The 20,143-nt window shown below is 37.0% G+C and overlaps 1 protein-coding gene across 1 annotated transcript in view; it reads right to left on the reverse strand.

Annotated features, from left to right (window-relative positions):
• The window catches only part of PIBF1 (progesterone immunomodulatory binding factor 1), a 180,699-nt gene that overhangs the window by 137,187 nt on the left and 23,369 nt on the right, over positions 1-20,143 (reverse strand). Inside the window, exons 6-7 of the mRNA XM_019738176.3 lie at positions 5,549-5,682; positions 261-369 (exon numbers count right to left, since the gene is read on the reverse strand). Coding sequence (XP_019593735.2) covers positions 261-369; positions 5,549-5,682 — 243 coding nt within the window. The remainder of the gene's footprint in view (positions 1-260; positions 370-5,548; positions 5,683-20,143) is intronic.

Consider the following 20,143-nt stretch of genomic DNA (forward strand, 5'->3'; position numbering starts at 1 on the left):
TGCAGAAACAGAGAGTATCCAGAGCAATGTTGCCTTACTTTCCAACGTTTACTGTGTTGTTTTCTTGCATGTGTGCTTTTGCTCACCACATACAAAGGGCTAATTTTTACTTTGAAATTTTTTTATCCAAACGCAGCTACTAAAGTACCTTCTTTCTGGCAACTATATCAAAAAGGAAAAAATGTCCCTCCCCCAAGTCTGCCCTGGGCTCGGTCCCACAATCACTGTACAATAAAGTACAAGTGACTCTATAAGCTTACCTCTTTTGATAATTCACTTCTTTCTTTCCCTTGAGTTATGTGAGAGGCTTCAAGTATTTCATGTTTTCTCCTTAACTCAATTAGTTCCTGTTCAAGTGCATCACGTTCACTACAAAATTCAAATACATTTATTTATTTATTTTTACTAAAATAAAATTCAAATACGTATGTAAATTTTATATGCCTTTTCACAACGAACATTTAAAGGGTGTTGACTGTGTTCCAGGAAACTGAAGAGAGATACTAGCAGTAGGGCATTAGTGTCATTCTATAAAGAATAAAGTATCTTCTTTTTAAATTTAAAGCACCTTTTTCAGATACATACATATGAGTTTATCATCTTTAAAAAATAAATAATAAAACTTTCTAAGGTACACTCCGGCATCTTTTCACTAATCATCTTCAATCTTATCTTGAAGCCAAAATTTTCAAAGAATTTATACATGGCTCTAGGCTTTCAGTTCAGTGCCAAAAGGCCTTAACTCATCACTGACTGCTTAGCAGATACACAGGCAGGCTTTCTTGTGACTCTTTCATTCACAAATTGTTTACAATTACCCAGAGATTCTAATTTCCATATTCAGACCAGTTCTTTCTCCCAAAGAGTAAAACAAAGAATTGCACCAAACCTACAACAGGTTTCTTAAAAAAATGAACAGAGAAATAAATTTACTCTTTACTTATCTGCCCCAGTCAGAATTAGTTCCTTTGCATTTTATTTCATCTTCCCACCCGGGATTTTCATGGAGAGGGCTATTAAGAACTGTTTTTATTTTCATTAGATTTTTCAATAACTCAGAAACTGATTTGTTTTCCCCTTCTGGCAAACAAAGCATTATGTTTACTGAAGTGACAAAGCACAAGTTAAAAAAATAACAACCAACCATAAACCTACTAACTAAAGATGACTTTCAGTATTAATGTTTTGGTACATATTACTTTAAATGTTTTGGGCTTTTACATGCAAATGTTTTTATTCTTACAAGGTTATGATCATGTTCCCTTTGCTATGATATTTTAAATGTAAAAAACGATTATACAGCATGATACAGCAAAACATCCATATACGTTCTATCCATAGCTGGCAACAGTTAACATTTGTCTATATTTGCATTAAAGTTATGTTTTTTAAAAAGATACAATACTATGAATAAACTTGAAGTTCCCTATATTTTCCTCACTGTTGCTGTATCAGCCCCCCCGATACAATGAATTTAGTGTTTCTACATTTTTTTTTACATAATTTTATTCAGCAATTAACATTTTGTCATATTTACTTTATATTATTTACAAATATTATTTTGTCACATTCTCTCTCTGTTGTTCATATATGTATATATATGTGCATACACATATACGTGTATACACATCTACACATACACACAAAATGTGCATTCTCCCCCACAAACTATTTAAGAGTTATATGCAGACATTGGGTCCCTTTATCCCTAAATAATTCACTGTGAATTTCCTAAGATTAGAGATACTCCCTTATATAATCAGAGTATAATTACCAAATTCAAGACACTTAGCCTTCATACAATATCTAATATACAATCCAGTTTCAAATTTTTGTCAATTGTCTCAAAAATGTCCTTTATGGAAATTTTTTCCCCAGTCCACGACCCAATGTATTATCATGCATTGCATCTGGATGTCTTATGTCTTTAGTCTCCTTTAACTCTGAACAGTTCCTTAGCTATCCTTGGTCTTTTACGACATTGACTTTTTATAGAGCACAGGCCAACTGTTCTATGGAATGTCGCTCAATTTTCATTTGTCTGATGTTTCCTACGATTAGATCCAGGTTAAGCACTCTGGCCAGGAATATCATGTAAGTGATAATGTGCTCTCAGCACACCACATAAAGAGGCACATGATGTTCCTTTATCCTATGATTGGTGATAGTAACTTTGATGATTTGCTCAAGGTGGTATCTGCCAGTTCTCAACCGTAAAGCACCTTTTTGCAATTAATAAATAATCTGTGGGGACATACTTTAAATTTGTATCATTTGTTCCCTAACATCCTTTTACCCAATGGTTTTAGGTTCCACTGAAGATTCTTCATCACAATTCTATAAGGTTAGCAAACGGTAATTCTGATATGCATATACATTCATTGGTTGGCGGTCTCTAGTGTAGAGATCCTCTTTATCACAAACATGTACTCTGGGATTCTTATTCTACTCAATGCATTAACTCATTTTTGTTAATATTCATTTTGATATTTAAGTTGCACCATGTTTGGCCAGTTGTAGCCCTTCAAACTAGTTACTGTGGTGTTGAACTGGAGTTAAGGGTATCTGTATGATCTTATCCCCAGTTTGTGAAGCCATCTTCCCTCACCATCACCTCTGCCTACTGAAAGGGCCTAGAAACAATGACCAGTGTAGTAATGAGCAGTTAGTTTCTGAATAGTATTTCTGAATCTCCACAAATCTTAATTTCTGAATAGTATTCTCCACTAAAAGGAACCAAGACTCCTAAGACAAAGGGCTGAGACAATGAAATTACAAAGTAAACCTGACATTATGTCAGAAACTAAGAAACTGCTTAAAAAAAAAAGGCACGTACATTTCAGTTTTTAAAATTTAATATTATGTATTTAACTTACCCATATAGATAAGTTCAAGTCTAATTTAATGATTTTAACTGTTAAATAGAATTACATTACAGAAATAACTCACAAGTTATTTTCCATTCTGTGGATAAAAAGCATTTGAATTCTTTCTAGTAATGATGCAATTAACATCCATACTTGTTTCCCTGTGCATATTTGTGAGAACTTACGAAGGATATAAAAGTGATTTTCTCCCCCAGTTTCTCTTATATTTTTGTGACCAGTACATTTTTCTTTAAATCCATTCTATCTATTGAGTGAACCTATTGCTTGTTTTTCTGTTCATTTCTAGCACATGAAGATGTTTAGCAATGTTTTTGGTCAGGGCTATATTTTTCCCTTCCTTGGTTTTTATTGTAGAAAGCACGCGTGTGCACACACATGATATCATGAATCCCCATGCTCTCATCATCTGGATTCAATAATTATCAACTCGTGACTCAACTTGTTTCATTTGTCTTTCATTCATGGCCACTCTGGATTATTTTGATGATTATGCTTTTCAGTTTTCTCTTTTTCTATTTTATCTATTATTGCTCAAGATTTGTAATGGCAGAGAGGATATCAAAACACCAACTCATAATATCATTTTACCATCACAATGTACTTCATTTTGAAAATCATTCTTTTAAAATTTGGCGTTATTCAAGAGTCTACTGAGTACAGCTCTCACGGATTTCAAGAACCGATAATTACCATATTTTGACATAACAACACCTACAAAATACATACGCATGTCAGTCATGCTGGTAGTAGGAGCACCCAAGCTATATCCCCAAATCCTTGCAGAGTTACTTATGGTATTACACAATTTATACAGCATTCATTCGTTTAAAAAATAGTCACTACATGACTAGCATATTTCAAGAATTATTTCAGGAGCAGGCAGATAGAGCAGTGAACAATTAGGGTAATGTCTCTTTCTCTCTAGGCATAATTATAAATACTTGCATAAATAGTCCTTTATTTGATCTTCTTAAGTGTATATAGTGTAGTTGTTTGTATTAGCACCATCTTAGAAATGACAAAAACTTTGGCTTAGAATGGTAAGAGATTTACCTAGGGACATAGCGCTAAGTGGTGGTTCATTAATGTACAAACAACAGAACAGTAAATTCCAGTAAAAGGAAAGTTATCTGTAATAGCTACTACTAAGTAGCAACACACTCGGCAATATATTTTCAGACAGTGTTATTTTTTGGAAGTACATATGCCTTTAGTCACAAAGAATAGTTGAAAAAACTTCAGATAAAAAACCATGAAGTATTTACATTGATTTCATAAAATAAAAATCATCAAGTAAAATTTTAAGAATATTTATATACATGGGATTTTACTGAGTCCTTAACTTCTAAGATTTACATTTTAAAAGACAGCAGCAACTTTTAAATAAAATAAAATACAATTTTAACCCAACAAAGTGCCAAAACTACACACTTTTATGTAATGAGAATAAAGTATGTCAGCAGAATAAAAAGGTAAGCCACTGACTGGAAGAAAATATTTGCGAAAGACATATCTGATAAAGGATTGTTATCCAAAACATATAAAGAACTCCTAAAACTCAACATAAGAAAACAAACAACCCAATTAAAAAAATGAGCCAAAGACCTTAACAGACACCTCACCAGAGAAGAAATACAGATGGCAAATAAGCACATGAAAAGATGCTCCAAATCTTATATCATCAGAGAAATGCAATTTAAAGTAATAATTAGTTACTCCTAAACACCTGTTGGAATGGCTAAACTACAAAACACTGACATCACCAAATACTGGCAAGGATGTGGAGCAACAGGAATTCTTATTCATTCCTGGTGGAAATGCAAAACAGTACAGCCACTTTGGGACAGACAGCTTGGTAGTTTCTTACAAAACTAGACATACTCTTACCATCTGCTCGTGCTTCTCAGTATTTACCCAAAGGAGTTGAAAGCTTATGCCCATACAAAAACTGGCGCATGGATGTTTACAGCAGGATTATTCATAACTGCCAAAACTTGGAAGCAACCAAGATGTCCTATACCAGGTGAATGGATAAACTATGGAACATCTAGGCAGTGGTATACTATCCAGTGCTAAAAAGAAATGAACTGTCAGGCCATGAAAACATATGCAGGAAACTTAAATGTATATCACTAAGTGAAAGAGGTCAATCGGAAAAGGCTCTATACTACGTGATCCCAACTATATGACATTCTGGAAAAATCAAAACTGTGGAGACAGCAAAAAAAATAAGGTATAGTCATATGCCACATAGCGACATTTTGGTCCACGACAGATTGCATATGCGATGGTGATCCGGTGAGATTATAATGGAGCTGGAAAGTTCCTTCTGTCTAGGGGCATCATAGTCGTGCTTCGCAATGCACTGCACTGTGTGTTTGTGGTGATGCTGGTGGAAACAAACCTACTGCACTACCAGTTGTATGCAAGCATTGTACAATTATAGTAACGGGCTACACCATCTTGGTTTGTGTGAGGGCACTCTATGATGTCTGCACAGGGATGAAATTGCTTAAGGACACATTTCTAAGAAGGTGCCCCTGTTGCTAAGCAGTACATGATTGTACAAAGCAGAACAGACAATGTTGATGGTAAAAATTCAGGTGACTTGGATGCATGCCAAACATGAGAAGAACTATGGTAGCATCTTAACTACTTACCTCTTGACTTTGTCATAGTTCTCTTGACGGTAGTCACCTTGTTGAATTAACTGCTTTGTGTCTGCTAATTCTAAGGCCAAACGTTGACATCTAATTTGAAGCTCAGAGTAGTTTCTTCGATCTTCTTCATAACTCTATAAATCAAAACAATAAAACATTTCAAACTAAATACATTTGACTATATTCTGTATTAAAATTCTTCTGTTAAGCTGTGAATGTCCTTGTAATTAAAAAACTCAATTTTTTATTTAGTAATTTTTCTCTACTCAGAGACAGGTAATCTTTAAACTCACAGAGTAGTTTATAAGTTTATTTGTTTAAAACTTGAGCTCTGTTTTTCGTAGAAAAAATACAGTACAACCATGCTCTTGTTACTAGAATAATACATAAAATGACTACCCATGTGAAATGTTTTTCAACATTTACCAAGTTACTATTAGATGCTAAAGACATGGAAATAAATAAAACATAGCCCTGTTCTTGAGAAGTTTCACAATTCAGAGATGAAGAGCCACATGAATATCAAGTATCTTCAATGAAATACAGTTAGTGAAGAGATTAATTATGCACTGCCAGTGGGAGTATTGAGCAAAAAAGGAATGTTGTGGCACTTGGAACATATTTCTACTGAGCTTCCTTCCATTCACCAGAGCAGTAAAAAGGGATTGTAGAGCTATGGGAGAGGTGTAGAAGTGAACACCTTGAAACCACAACCTGGCCTTGCTCACGAGCTTCCTTCCTCACCATTTCTCATGTTCACACTTCACTCTCCAACCCTAATGAAGACCTGAAGTTCTCTAAATGCACCAGGATTCCTCTACCCTGTTCTCACTACCTGAATAGCTGCATAGGATCTGAACATTTGCCTCAATCTCACTGTACCATCAAATCGGTTTTCTGTACACCTCACCAGAGTGTAAGCATCTCAAGGGCAGGGACGCTGTCTTAGTTACCGCTGGATCTCCATCACTTTACACAGTACTTGGTGTACAGTAAGAATGATGAATGCTTCTGAACAAATTAAGAAATGAATATGAAAATGGGGAGGAGTTCCTACTTATTTTTCCCCTTTGAACTTACCAGATCTTGCAAGCAACCATTAACTCCACCCCAGAACCTGTCATGTTGAATACATCCTGTCCCAACGCATTCCTTCTTAAGTAGCTAACCAGCTAAGTGTGGTCACATTCATTCCACAAATACTGAATTATTTCTATGTAACTGGTCCTGTGCTGGGCACTGTAGATACAAAGATGAGTAAGACACTGTTTTTGTCCGTTTAAAACTATTAAACACAACTTTGAAGAAGGGCTGTTTGAGAAATGCAATTATGGAAACACTACATTCGATGTGTTTTGTTTTCGGATAGATAGTATTATGTTCTTCTCCTACACTGATTTTCTCCAAGAGGATGGCATATTATGGAATTTATTATAGGTTCATAGCTGAGGACTCACCATCATCATCTCAAGAAACCACTTTCTTTGCTCATCCATAAGAAGCAACTCATTCAAATTTTATCATGAGATTGCAGCAATTCGGTCACATGTCCAGGCTCCACTTCTAATTCTAGTTCTCTTGCTATTTCTACCAAATTTGCAGTTCCTCACTCAAGTCTTGAAGCCCTCAAAGTTATTGATTAGGGCTGGAATCACCTTCTTCCAAACTCCTGTTAATATTGACATTTTAACCTCTTCACATAAATCACAAATGTTATTCATGGCATCTAGACTGGCGAATCCTTTCCAGGTTTTCAAATTACACTGCCAAGCTCTATCAGAGGAATCACTACCTATGGCAGCTATAGCCTTAAAAAAGGTATTTCTTAAACAATGAGACTTGAAAATTGAAACTCCCCCTGGATCCCTGGGCTGCAGAATGGATGTTGTGTTCACAGGCAAGGAAACAACAGTGACCTCTTTGTGCAGCTCCACCACAGCTCGTGGAAGACCAGCTGCATTAGCAGTGGGCGGTAATAATTTGCAAGAAATCTTTTTTTCTAAGCAGTAGGTCTCAACGATGGACTTATAGTACTCGGTAAATCATGTTGTAAACAGATGTGTTGTCATCTAGGCTTTATTGTCCTACAGAGCACAGGCACAGTGGATCTAGCATAATTCTAAAGGGCCCAGATTTTCTGGAATGGTAAAGGAGCATTGGCTTCAACTTAAAGTCACCAGCTGCATTAGCCCCTAACAAGAGAGTCAGCCTGACCTTGAAGCTTTGAAGCCAGGCACTGACTTTTCCTCTCTAGTAATTCAAGTCCCAGATGGCAACATCTTCCCACATAAAGCTGTTTCATCTACATTGAAAATCTGTTTAGTGTAGCTGCGCTCATTAATTATCTTAGGTTCTACACTAGCACTTGCTGCTTTACCTTGTACTTTTACATTATGGAGACGGTTTCTTTCCTTAAACCTCATGGACCAACCTCTGCTAGCTTCAAACTTTTCTTCTGAAGCTCCCTCACTTCTCTCAGCCTTCAAAGAATTGAAGAGAGTTAGGGCCTGCTCTGGATTAGGCTTTGACTTAAAGGAATGGTGTGGCTGGTTTGATCTTCTATCCAGACCACTAAAACTTTCTCCACATCAGCAATAAGGCTGTTTTGCTTCCTTATTATTTGTGTTCACTGGTATGGCACTTTTAATTTCCTTCAAGAACTCTTCCTTTCTGTTTACAACTCGGCTAACTGTTTGGCACAGAAGCCTAGTTTTCAGCCTAGCTCTCAGCTTATGACATGCCTTCCTGACTAAGTTTAATCACTTCTAGCGTTTGATTTTAAGTGAGAGAGATGTGCGACTCTTCCTTTCACTTGGACATTTAGAAGCCACTGTAGGGTTATTAATTGCCTAATTTCAGTATTGTGTGTCAGTGAATAGGGAGTCCCAAGGAGAGGGCGAGAGAGATGGGGAGCGGGCCAGTTGGTGGAGTAGTCAGAACACACAGGTTTATCAATGCAGTTCACTGCCTTATATGGGAGTGGTTGGTGGCACCCTAAAACAATTACAATAGTTTCGTAACATCAAAGATCACTTATCACGGATCACCATAACAAATATCATAATAATGAAAAAGTTTGAAATACTGAGGAAATTACTAAAATGTGACACAGAGACAGGAAGTGATCAAATGCTGTTGGAAAAATAATGCCAATAGACCTGCTTGAAGCAGGGTTGCCACAAACCTCAATTTATAAAAAATGTAGTATCTGCAAAGCACAAAGCAAACACAATAAAACAAGGTATGCCTGTATTAAAAACTTAAGTTTGAAGTCCTTAGACAGCTTACCAATCCACTACAATCCCAGAACTACTCTTTACCCTACTGCTTCTCATATTTATATACCTGATTTCTAAAAGCATGAGTTTTCCACTCCTCGAAAGCAAACGTCTTCCTACTATAAACAGTAATAACAAACAAACTAAACAGAACGAGTGCAGATGTAAATATGTTTGTAGGTATCATGGTAGGAAACTGTGAGAATTTCATCTGAGGATTTCCATTTTCTCTGTGGAATACCAAGTCATCTGCTGAGAGTGAGAAGGGAAGCTGAAAGCTGGAGATGAGTGTAGAATGGTGAATGTCTAAATACCCTGTGAAAAATGAGAGGACTGAAAAAAGTGAATTTCAGCACAATTGTATGGGCCCATTTGAGGTTGGTAACAATAAACTTACAGTGCTTATTACTGCCTATGTGATTTTCTCCAGCAGTGCTCAGTTGGAAATATCGTGAGATTTTTGTCAGGCAAGGTTTGATAAAAAGACAGCTGGAAAGGAATTAGAGAACACTAGCAAGGGAAAGGTTTAAGACTAATAACATAAGAAAGAAAAAAAATTGAGGAAGATATTGATAAATATATTAAATGAACTGGAAATTCTGTTAAGTTGAAAGTAGATGATTGCGACACACGGACACACAGGAAGTAACATGTTCAGTGAGGCACCTGAATTGGTAACGTCAGAAGTGAATCAGTTCTGGGTGACAAGGAACAGAATGTGGGCCATGAGACTAAGTGCTGGAGTAGATAAGAAGCAATCACTACAGATGAGAAGATTAATAAAATGCAAGGCCAAAATTGTGGATGAATCACAGAAGTAACCAACGCAGGAGGTAAGATGAAAAGGAAGACTAAATCTGGAGCAAGGGTTTCACTTAATAAAGAAGAATGCCCCAGGGGTCTGCAAATGAGGAAGGTTATAGGTGGGGGAACTAGAGGACATGACTGCCCAAAGAAACAGATGGTTTTCTGAGTGTGCAAGTGCTAAGATCTGAAATTGTGAAGATCTAAAACTTCACCAGCACTTGGACTTCCGATCCAGAGAGCTAGTCCTTGGGAGATATGAACACGAACACACATACACACTACATACATGTTTATATATAATACATGTATATACATTTTCTTTAAACACCATATGACCAAGTATAAGCTGAAGTTCAGTACAGGAAGGTATATATTCTACCAACACTTTTCAGATGAAAAATTTCCCATTAAATAAAATTATTACTTTTATATTTTGAAAAAAATCTACTTCACTTACTATTAGCAACTAAAACAGATTAAACATAACATTGGAAAATAGGAAAAATAGCGTCTTCCCTCAAAATGAGCCAAACCAAACGAATGTGTAGAACTTTGAGGTTAAGGCTAAAGAGAGTAGGAAATGTTATTTTATTTATCCCGGTGCATTCTTTCCTGTTTTAAACTCAACCTCGACTTCTGAGGGAAGATTCCAAGTTGCAAATCTGAGCTACGTGTCCTTCTTATATTTTCTCACAGTACCTGGTTATTACTTATGTCAGAAAAACGTACCATATGTGCTGTGAGCAGCCACCACTTGTGTCCCACATCATAAGGAAAATTTTAAGGAAGTTTTCTATAATCTTAGTACCTAGGACTCGGCCTATTATCTGGAAGGTTTGCAATTAACGTCTGTGGAAAGGAGCAAAAGAGACGAAGAAGAAAAAGTAAAAAGCCACCTTGTCTTGCACAGACCCCTCACCTTTCCCCACAGGAACCTAAGACCTGGAACTCCTTAAAGACCTGCCTTATCTCTGTACACCCAGTTACTCTAACACAGTTAGTTGCATTGAAAATGCTTGCAGGATGAACTAATGTTAAAATATCAATGGACTATGTACATTTACGGTAACTGCTCAAGAGGTAGAAAAAGTGACTTTAAAAACTGGTATTTACTATATTATCACTTTTCCAACTGAAATTAAAGAATATTATCGTAAATGTGCAAATAAAACACCTCATCTGAAACTATCACATCTATGCAACATATTTGCAGATTTTTTTCAAAGATTTTCAGAAAGACAGCAAGAAAGGCGATCCATTTCTTGATTTGGGTGGTGGTTAACCAGCCATATTCACTTGGTGAAAATTCAATTAAGGTTTCTCTTCTATATGTTATAGAAATATTTTTAAACAGTAAAACAAGAGGCTTCCACAAGGAAAATGTTAATGGGGAGAGACTCTGCAGGGAAACTTGTATTCGGTGTGGAGAGGGGCAACATGTGAGATTCATATCAAAGTGGGAAGGGAGCAGAAGGGAAAGCGGGGACAGGGGTAGTAAACAGATACCTTTTTACTCAATCTATTTCTCTACTGTGTGACTGACATAAGAAACTGAAAATTATATATTACAGAGTATTTGAATAAAGTTATCAATTACTAGACCTTTCATATTTATAGTAAGATGGCTCTTCCTCCCAAGCCTCGTTTGCAAATATCAGTAGCTAAGTATTTTAGATTCATAGAATTTCAGAGATAAAACACACCCTGGAGATAATCTATTACTATCTTATTTTCTTTCTTTTTTTTCCATTAGTTTCAGGTGTACAAAACAATGTAATAGTTAGACATTTACACCCCTCACAGTGATAACCCCTCTCCCCCAATCTACTACCCTTCTGACACCGTATATAGCTGTTACAATTCCATTGACTCTACTCCCTATGCTGTACTCCATATCCTGTGACTATATATATATATTAAATTACAGTTGACATCCCATACTATTCAACTTCAGCTTCAGGTGTACAGTGCAGTGGTCAGGCATCTACACCGTCCATGAAGTGGTCTCCCTAATAAGTCCGGTGTCCACCTGACACTCTACAAAGTCTTTACAACATTATTGATTATAGTCCCCAAACTGTCTTTCATATCCCCGTGGCAATACTGTGAATACCAATTTGTTCTTATTTTTAAGATAAGAACATGAAGGCTTAGAAGGGTTAAATGATTTGTCCAGGATTCCAACGCCAGCAGAGACAGAGCTACAATCTAGGTTCTTGAGTTCATACATAGTTCATCCTTTTAACTTCAAGTTCCTATTATTTGAGGAATCTATTCTGTGGAAACTATAAAACCATTGACCAGAAGTTAATATTATTATTTACTGCTCAAATCCAGGGTGTTAAAAATTAGTTGCAAATTTTATGGGTTTAAATATGGCACATGCATAAATCTTAATTAATTTTGGACTTCTCTCCTTTAAAACAATTACTACAATTATCCTTAAATACATATTCAAAAAAACATTTGACAAAATAACATCAAATCTAAGTGTTTTCCATAAGAAGTAAAAAATTATTCAAAGACGCAATTAAATAGTCTCCTTTTGAACAGCTGTGTAAACCAAAAGGCATTTACTTTAGATATAATAAATTTCTAAGCATCATTTAAATCTTATGTCTCTCACAACACGTAAACTGCGAAGGGAGTGGTAACCTATGTGTCAAAATATATCTTTAATAACTGAAGTGATCTCCTGCCTGTGGGGAGATAGAGCAGCTAAGAAAATTGGAAATGGGATACAGTGACAATTACTTTAAGGTCAATGGTTCAAATCAGAATTAGTTTCCATTGCTTAGCAGTTTAGTAAAACACGAAGAAATGGTTTAGGAAAGTGAGAATTCACTCATCAGAATTCTCACAAGTGGGGGAGAATCCAAAAGAAACTTCAGAAAACAGTTAATATTCCCTGAAATATAAAAACTTGAATAACAAGTATGAATCATTAATGATATATCTCATTTTCATACGAATAAAACTAACTGTATTACTCACCTATGACTATTTAAGATGAGACTCAAGGTAATCCTGCAGAACTTTTCTCAGTAAATGGAACTGTTTCTAAACCAGGAAGTTATCTTGAACAAAACACTCTTTTTGCTTCCTAGTTACCAAGTTTCTCATAAGAGAAAAATATTTCACCATTTCCTCATGAAACTTAACAGCTTTATTAACTACAGACTCATTAAAGCCTTACATAGTATTGTTAACATTTCCTTCTTTGAAATGAAAGCATGCTGAAATAACTCTACATTAGCAAAACAGCTGCACATAGCTTAGCCACGTGTACTGGACCAAAATTCTGACCTGCACAAAGAGAATTCATAAATAGGAAATGTATGTATAGCACTTACAAAAACACTAAGTAGCATACATAAGCTCATGTACATAATACAGCTCAAAATATTCTATTCTATGTTATTAAACTTACAAACAAACTCTAAAATTGAAGTAAAAGATGAACCCTATTTTCCAGTTTTAGTATCTAGGCATTATTTTCAAATAACTAAAGATGTGGTACAAAACTATGAAAAAGGAACGCAGAAATCCACTAAAATTGGCACTTCAGGAAGAGTGACTTCTTTTTTAAAGGTCAAAAATCACATTTTATTAAATTTCTATAATAGTTTTACCTCATATTGGCCATGAACTAGCAGATTACATGAACAAAAGCAGAATTAACTGTTTACTTGTGGGCTTTTAACATCCTGGATGTTCGTTAGGTATAATTATGAAATCAATGCAATAATTGAGATACCTTTGATCTGAAGACATGTTATGACACAAAAGTTTTGGTTTGTATAATTCTTTCTCCCATTTACAGATCTACTGAATTATATTAGGAAAAAATCGTGTTTGATTGTTTTAAGGCAGCTGATATGAAATAAGGACTCTAAATGAAAATATGGTAACTTAACGTAGTACTTTGGTCTCTAGGTTAAAAATGAAATTTTCTGAGTAGCCCAAAATTGGCTGAATAGATGGATGTATGCTGCCACCATGTGGTAAAAGAAAAAAATTAAGACTATTTTGGGAAAGAAAGTCAATCCAGAAAAGTCAAGGTAAAGTGGAAAGTTTGTTTTCCTAATTGCCAGTATCAAAACTCAGAGATACAACTAATATCTTAGTTCAAGTAAACCACTATGGAGTTGTGATAATGGAGAAAATAAAATGGAATACACATTGCTAAGAAAGTCATTTCACATAGGAGGCTATTAAGGAAGTGGGGCCCATGCAGCCTCTGCACATCTTGTGCCTCAGTCTCCAGAATTGCTGTTAAGTTGCTAAACCTGTTGCTAAACTCAGCTCAAAACATCTTGGAGCCATAAACAACCTGGAACAACTGAGCGGACACATGGACTTTACTTCCTTCCTTGTAGTTTTCAACTCCCTCATTTGCATATTGGAACTAACCAATCCCTGTTAACCTAGCCAGCAATCCTTCATATCCATGAAATAATTATACTTTGAGGGTTTTTTTATTTGTTTGTTTTCTTTGCCTTTATAAACCCTGCCTTTCTTTGTTCTCTCCAGAGAAGTGCAGTTGCTACTGAGCGTGCATCTCTGGGATTGCAATCCTTTGGCTCAAGTAAATTCTTCTGGTATTATTACAGCCTAAACTTTTTTTGTTGTTGGTTACAGTTGTCATTATTGTCATTTTTGAGGCATCTATATTGGCTATTGCTTCCTCTTTTAAGTTTCCACTGATTTACTATTTGTTCTATGAAATAGCAATACCTTCTTATATTTGTCCTGAGTTTATCCTCACTTAATCTGTACTGTGATTTTATGAACTTCAGTCACATTTTTCTCATTGTTGGTGTTCATCTGACACATCCTAATCTTAATATGTCCTTAGATAGTAAACTCAGCTCCTCAGATACCAGATTGTAGTTTCTAAACTCTGAACTCTATGGCTTTATCAGGAATTCAATAGTTACTAATAGGTAGTAAGTGCAAACAGCCAAAGTTACAATGTTCAAAACTACATTTCATTTAACGTCTTGTGTTTTATTTTGCTTCTAATATTTTTCTTCATGCCTAACATGTCATCATCCATGTCAGTACAAAGCTAAGCATGCTGAGAAAAAGATTCTCCAATGAAGCTAAGGTTCTTTTTAGGGAAAACAGGAGAATTTCAAAGTTAAATATTTTGCACATATAGATTAGATTTTCTCTTTCTTCACTTCTGTTGAAAACAAAATTGTAAGGTGGTTCTGCCTCTGGTAGTGGCCATGTAAGTTCCCATCTGACCAATCCTACTGCAGATACAACTATAAATTCTGGACAAAATATAAAACAACTACCTGAAGGCACAGGAAAGTGACCAAAATCAGGCAGATTCTGGAGGGGCGTCCATCTGTGTGAGGAAAAAGGAACAGCACTGGGTGACATTCTTGTTTTTTTTTTTTTTTTTTTAATGGCTTTTAGCCTGAGGGCAGGCCTACACTATGCCAAATTGGAAGGATAAAGGTACACAAGAAAAACCTTCCTCTTCCTAGTTTGAAGAACCAGAAGAAGAATTAGGGGGCAACTCAGCTACTCTAAAGTGAGGAGGTAGGGTAGATCTAGTATAGACGGCAGAGTAGATAAATGCTGTGCTTACCTCCTCCTCTCATGACCACATCAAAATTACAAATAAACTACAGAACAACCATCACTGAGAATCACCTGAAGTCTAGCTGAACTGAACAAAGCCCTACAACTAAGGACATAGAGAGGAAGACACCCTGAGACGGTAGGAAGGGTGGAAAGGGCTGGTCTCACACCCCTGTGTTACCACTAAAAATCAGGAGGGATATCTCGGCTGTGGAGGTTCCTCCTCCCCACCGGAGGAGTAAGGGGTCCCAGCCCCAGAACAGGCTCCCCAGCCCAGAGCTTCACTGCCAGGGAGAGAAGTCCCCATAACTTCTGGCTGTGAAAATAAGAGAAGACTGTGGCTGAGTGGGACAGAAGGCGGCTGTACTCCCAGGTGCCCCTCATAAAGAGCCTGTGCGTGGAATTATTCGCTGATGGACTCACTTGCTCTGAGCTCCAAATCTGGGGCAGCAGCTCGAAAGGTGCCAGCGGCATATGAGGAGGAACTGAATTATCTGGCTTCAATGGGAGGGTTGGAAGGGCAGCTTTCTTCTGGATGGAGGAGCTGGTGGAAGCTACTATTTCTTTGTTGAGCCCTCCCCCGTCCCAAGGTGCAGGCACAGGCAGCCACCATACCTGAGGCCCCATCAACCTGGCTCTGATTCCGTGAGACCCTGCCCCACCCAACTTTCAGGAATACCCAAGCCCTTTCCAGTGGCTGTTACGTATAAATGGCCTGTCTTGGCTCATGCTGCAGACTTTCCTAAAATCTCTCAAAGGTTCAGACAATCCAAACAAGCAGCACTTGGCTTTCAGCGTGTCCCATGCCTCTGGCTACGCATCCCAAAGCCTGGCACTAACGACAGCCAACCTCAGCTCACAGCTTGGCCTCTTAAAGCACTTCCAAGCCCAGAGTGGGTGGTGGCCATCTGTGGGTTGCTTTGTGGCTCATCCCAGGCGGCCCTGCGCAGGCAGGGCACAGGCTGTAGCTGAACTTGGTCTGGGGTGGGGCCCTTCCCAGGAGGCCCTAGGGCTGGCATGTCGGAGCATCACCTGTCCACTTCCAGGGACAACATGCCCAAAGAGCACACTGCGGGGGGGGGGGGGGACACCAGCACCCTGCTAAAGCGGATCCTGCTCCATAGGATCAAGGCTGCACAACAGCTCCTCCACTGTAGTCACAGCCATTTTTCACAACCAATCAGCCCAAGGGTCAATCCTTCCCATAGTCATGCAAACAGCAACCAAGGCTCAACTACAACAAGAGGGCACACACAAGGAACACACCTGGTGCACCTGGCTCAGGTGACCAGAAAGACTACACCAGTGAGCCCCACAGCACACATACTACGTAAGGCCACTCTACTAAGACCAGGAGACATAGCAGCTCTACCTAATACGTAGAAAAAAAACACAGGGAAGCAGCCAAAATGGGAAACAAAGAAACATGTCCCAAATAAAAGAACAAAACAAAGCTCCAAAAAAAAAAAAAAGAAAAAAAGAACTAAACAAAATGGGGACAAGCAATCTACCAGATGCAGAGTTCAAAATACTGGTTAAAGGATGCTCACTGATCTCAGTGGGAACTCCAACAAAGAGATAGGAAACATAAAAATGGAGACAGAAAACATAAAAAAGAACCTGTCAGATATAAAGATATAATAACTGAAATGAATACATTACAGATTAGATTAAGAAGATTGAACTAGCAATTTATAAGATAAGGTAGCAGAAAACACCGAATCAGAACAGCAAAAAGAAAAGAAATCCAAAAAAATAATAATAATTTAAGGGGCCTCTGGGACAACATCTAGCATACCAACATTCACATCATAGGGATACCAGAAGGAGGAGAGAGAGAGTAAGGAATTGAAAACCTATTCGAAGAAATAATGATGGAAAACTTCCCTAACCTGGTGAAGGAAGTAAATATAAAAGCCCAGGAAGCACATAAGAGTCCCAAAGAAGATGAACCCAAAGAGGCCAACACCAAGAAATATCAGAATTAAAACGCCAAAGGTTAAAGACAAAGAAGGAATCTTAAAAACAGCAAGGGAAAAACACCTAGTTACCCACAAGGGAGCTCCCATAAGACTATCAGCTGACTTCTCAACAGAAACATTGCAGACCAGAAGGGATTGGCAGGAAATATGCAAAGTGATGAAAGCAAGGACATAATACCAACATTACTCTACCCAGCAAAGCTATCATTTAGAATTGAAGGACAGATAAAGAACTTCCCAGACAAGAAAAAGCTAAAGGAGTTCATCACCACCAAACCAGAATTACAAGGAATCCTAGAGGGACTTCGTTAAGATGAAAAAAAAAAGAAAAAGAAAAAATATGAATAAAATGGCAAAAACTACATATCTTTCAACAATTACTTTCAATGTAATGGATTAAATGCGCCAATCAAAAGACATAAGGTGGCTGAATGGATAAGAAAACAAGGCCCTTACATACGTTGCCTACAAGAGACTCACTTCAAATTGAAAGACACACACAGACTGAAAGTAAAGGGATGGGAAAAAGATTTTTCATGGGAAAAAAAAAAAAAGAAAGAAAAGACTGGGGTAGCAGTACTTACACCAGACAAAATAGACTTTAAAACAAGGGCTATCACAGAGACAAAGAAAGATCCAGTAATCCCACTTCTCGGTATTTATCTGAAGAAACCCAAAACACTACTTCATGGGGACATGTTCAATCATATGTTCACTGTAGCATTGTTTACAATGGCCATGCTGTGGAGTCAGCTTGGGTGTCCATCGATGGATGAATGGATAAAGAGGAGGTGGTACATATATACAATGGAATATTGCTCGGCCATGGAAGGGAACAGGTTCTTGCCATCTGCAGTGACAAGGATGGACCTGGAGGGTATTGTGCTGAGTAGGGCATGTCAGAGAAAGAAAGACAGATGCGTGTGATTTCACTTTTATGTGGAATCTAAATAACAAAATAAACAAACAAAACTGAAACAAACTCATAGATACAGAGAGCATTTTGATGGTTACCAGATGGGAGGGGGGTTTGGGGTTGGTGAAAAAGGAGAAGGGATTAAGAAGTACAAATTGATGGGATTGCATTAAATCTGTATATTGCTTTGGGTAATATGACCATTTTAACTATGTTAATTCTTCCAATCCATGAACACCGAATGTCTTTCCATTTCTTTGTGTCTTCTTCAATTTCTTTCAAAAATGTCTTGTAGTTTTCAGCATATAGGACTTTCACATCCTTGGTTAAGTTTATTCCTAGGTATTTTATTCTTTTTGTTGCAATTGAAAAAGGAATTTTTTTTTCATTTCTTTTTCTGAGATTTCATTGTTAGTATATAGGAATGCAATGGATTTTTGTACATAGATTTTGTAGCCAGCAACTTTACTGTATTTGTTTATTGTTTCTAATAGCTTTTTGGTGGAGCCTTTAGGGTTTTCTATACATAGCATCATGTCATCTGCAAAAAGTGACAATTTTACTTCATCATTCCCAATTTGGATGCCTTTTATTTCTTCCTTTTGCCTGATTGCGTTGGCTAGGACTTTCAATACTATGTTGAAAAGCAGTGGTGATAGGGGACAGCCCTGTCTTATTCGTGAATGTAGAACAAAGGGCTTCAATTTTTCACAGTTAATTATGATATTAGCTGAGGGTTTCTCATATATGGCCTTTATTATATTAAGGTATTTTCTTTCTATATCCATTTTATTAAGAGTTTTCATCATAAATGGATGTTGTATTTTGACAAATGCCTTTTCTGCATCTATTGATATAATCATATGATTTTTGTCCTTTATTTTTTTTATGTGGTATATCACATTGATTGATTTGTGTATGTTGTGCCCCTCGGTTGAACCCCACTTGGTCACGATGTATGATCTTTCTAATGCATTGTCTTATACGATTTGCTACAATTTTGTTTAGGATACAAAATCCCAATGGCATTTTTTAAAGAAATAGAACAAAAAAAATCATCAGATCTGTATGGAACAACAAAAAAGCCAAAACAACCCGAATAGCCAAAGCAAGCCTAAGAAAAAAGAACAATGCTGGAGGTATCACACTCTGGATTTCAGTTTGTACTACTGGGCAACAATAATCAAAACAGTATGGTATTGGCAGAAACACAGACACACAGACCAATAGAATAGAACTGAAAACCCAGAAACAAATCCACATAAATATGGACAATTTTCAACAAAGAAGCAAAAAACATACAATGGAGAACAGAAAGCATCTTCAGTAAATGGTGCTGAGAGAATGGGAAAGCCACATGCAAAAGAATGAAACTGGACTGCTATCTGTCACCATGTACCAAAATTAACTTAAAATGGATCAAAGACCTAAACATAAGACCTGAAACAAACTGCATAGAAGAAAACATAGGTACCAAACTTACGGACCTTGGGTTCAAAGAAGATTTTATGAATTTGACTGCAAAGGCAAGGGAAGTAAAAGCTAAAATAATTAAATGGGACTATATCAAACTAAAAAGACTCTGCACAGCAAAAGAAACCATCGACAAAATAAAGAGGCAACCAACCGAATGGGAGAAGATAATTGCAAACAATGCCTCCAATAAGGGGCTAACATCCAAAATATACAAGGAACTAATACAACTCAATAACAAAAAAACAAACAATCCAATTGAAAAATGGGCAGACTACCTGAAGACATTTCTCTAAAGAGCACATACAGATGGCCAATAGACATGTGAAAAGATGCTCAACATCACTAATCATTAGAGAAATGCAAATAAAAACCACAATGAGATATCACCTCACCCCAGTTAGAATGGTTATCATCAACAAGACAAATAGTAACAAGTGTTGGAGAGGCTGTGGAGAAAAAGGAACCCTCATACACTGTTGGTGGGAATGCAGATTGGTGCAGCCGCTATGGAAGGCAGTGTGGAGGATCCTCAAAAAAT

This window comes from Rhinolophus sinicus, chromosome 16 (assembly GCF_057876585.1).
Source record: "Rhinolophus sinicus isolate RSI-liver-muscle chromosome 16, RSI-T2T, whole genome shotgun sequence".
NCBI lineage: Eukaryota > Metazoa > Chordata > Mammalia > Chiroptera > Rhinolophidae > Rhinolophus > Rhinolophus sinicus.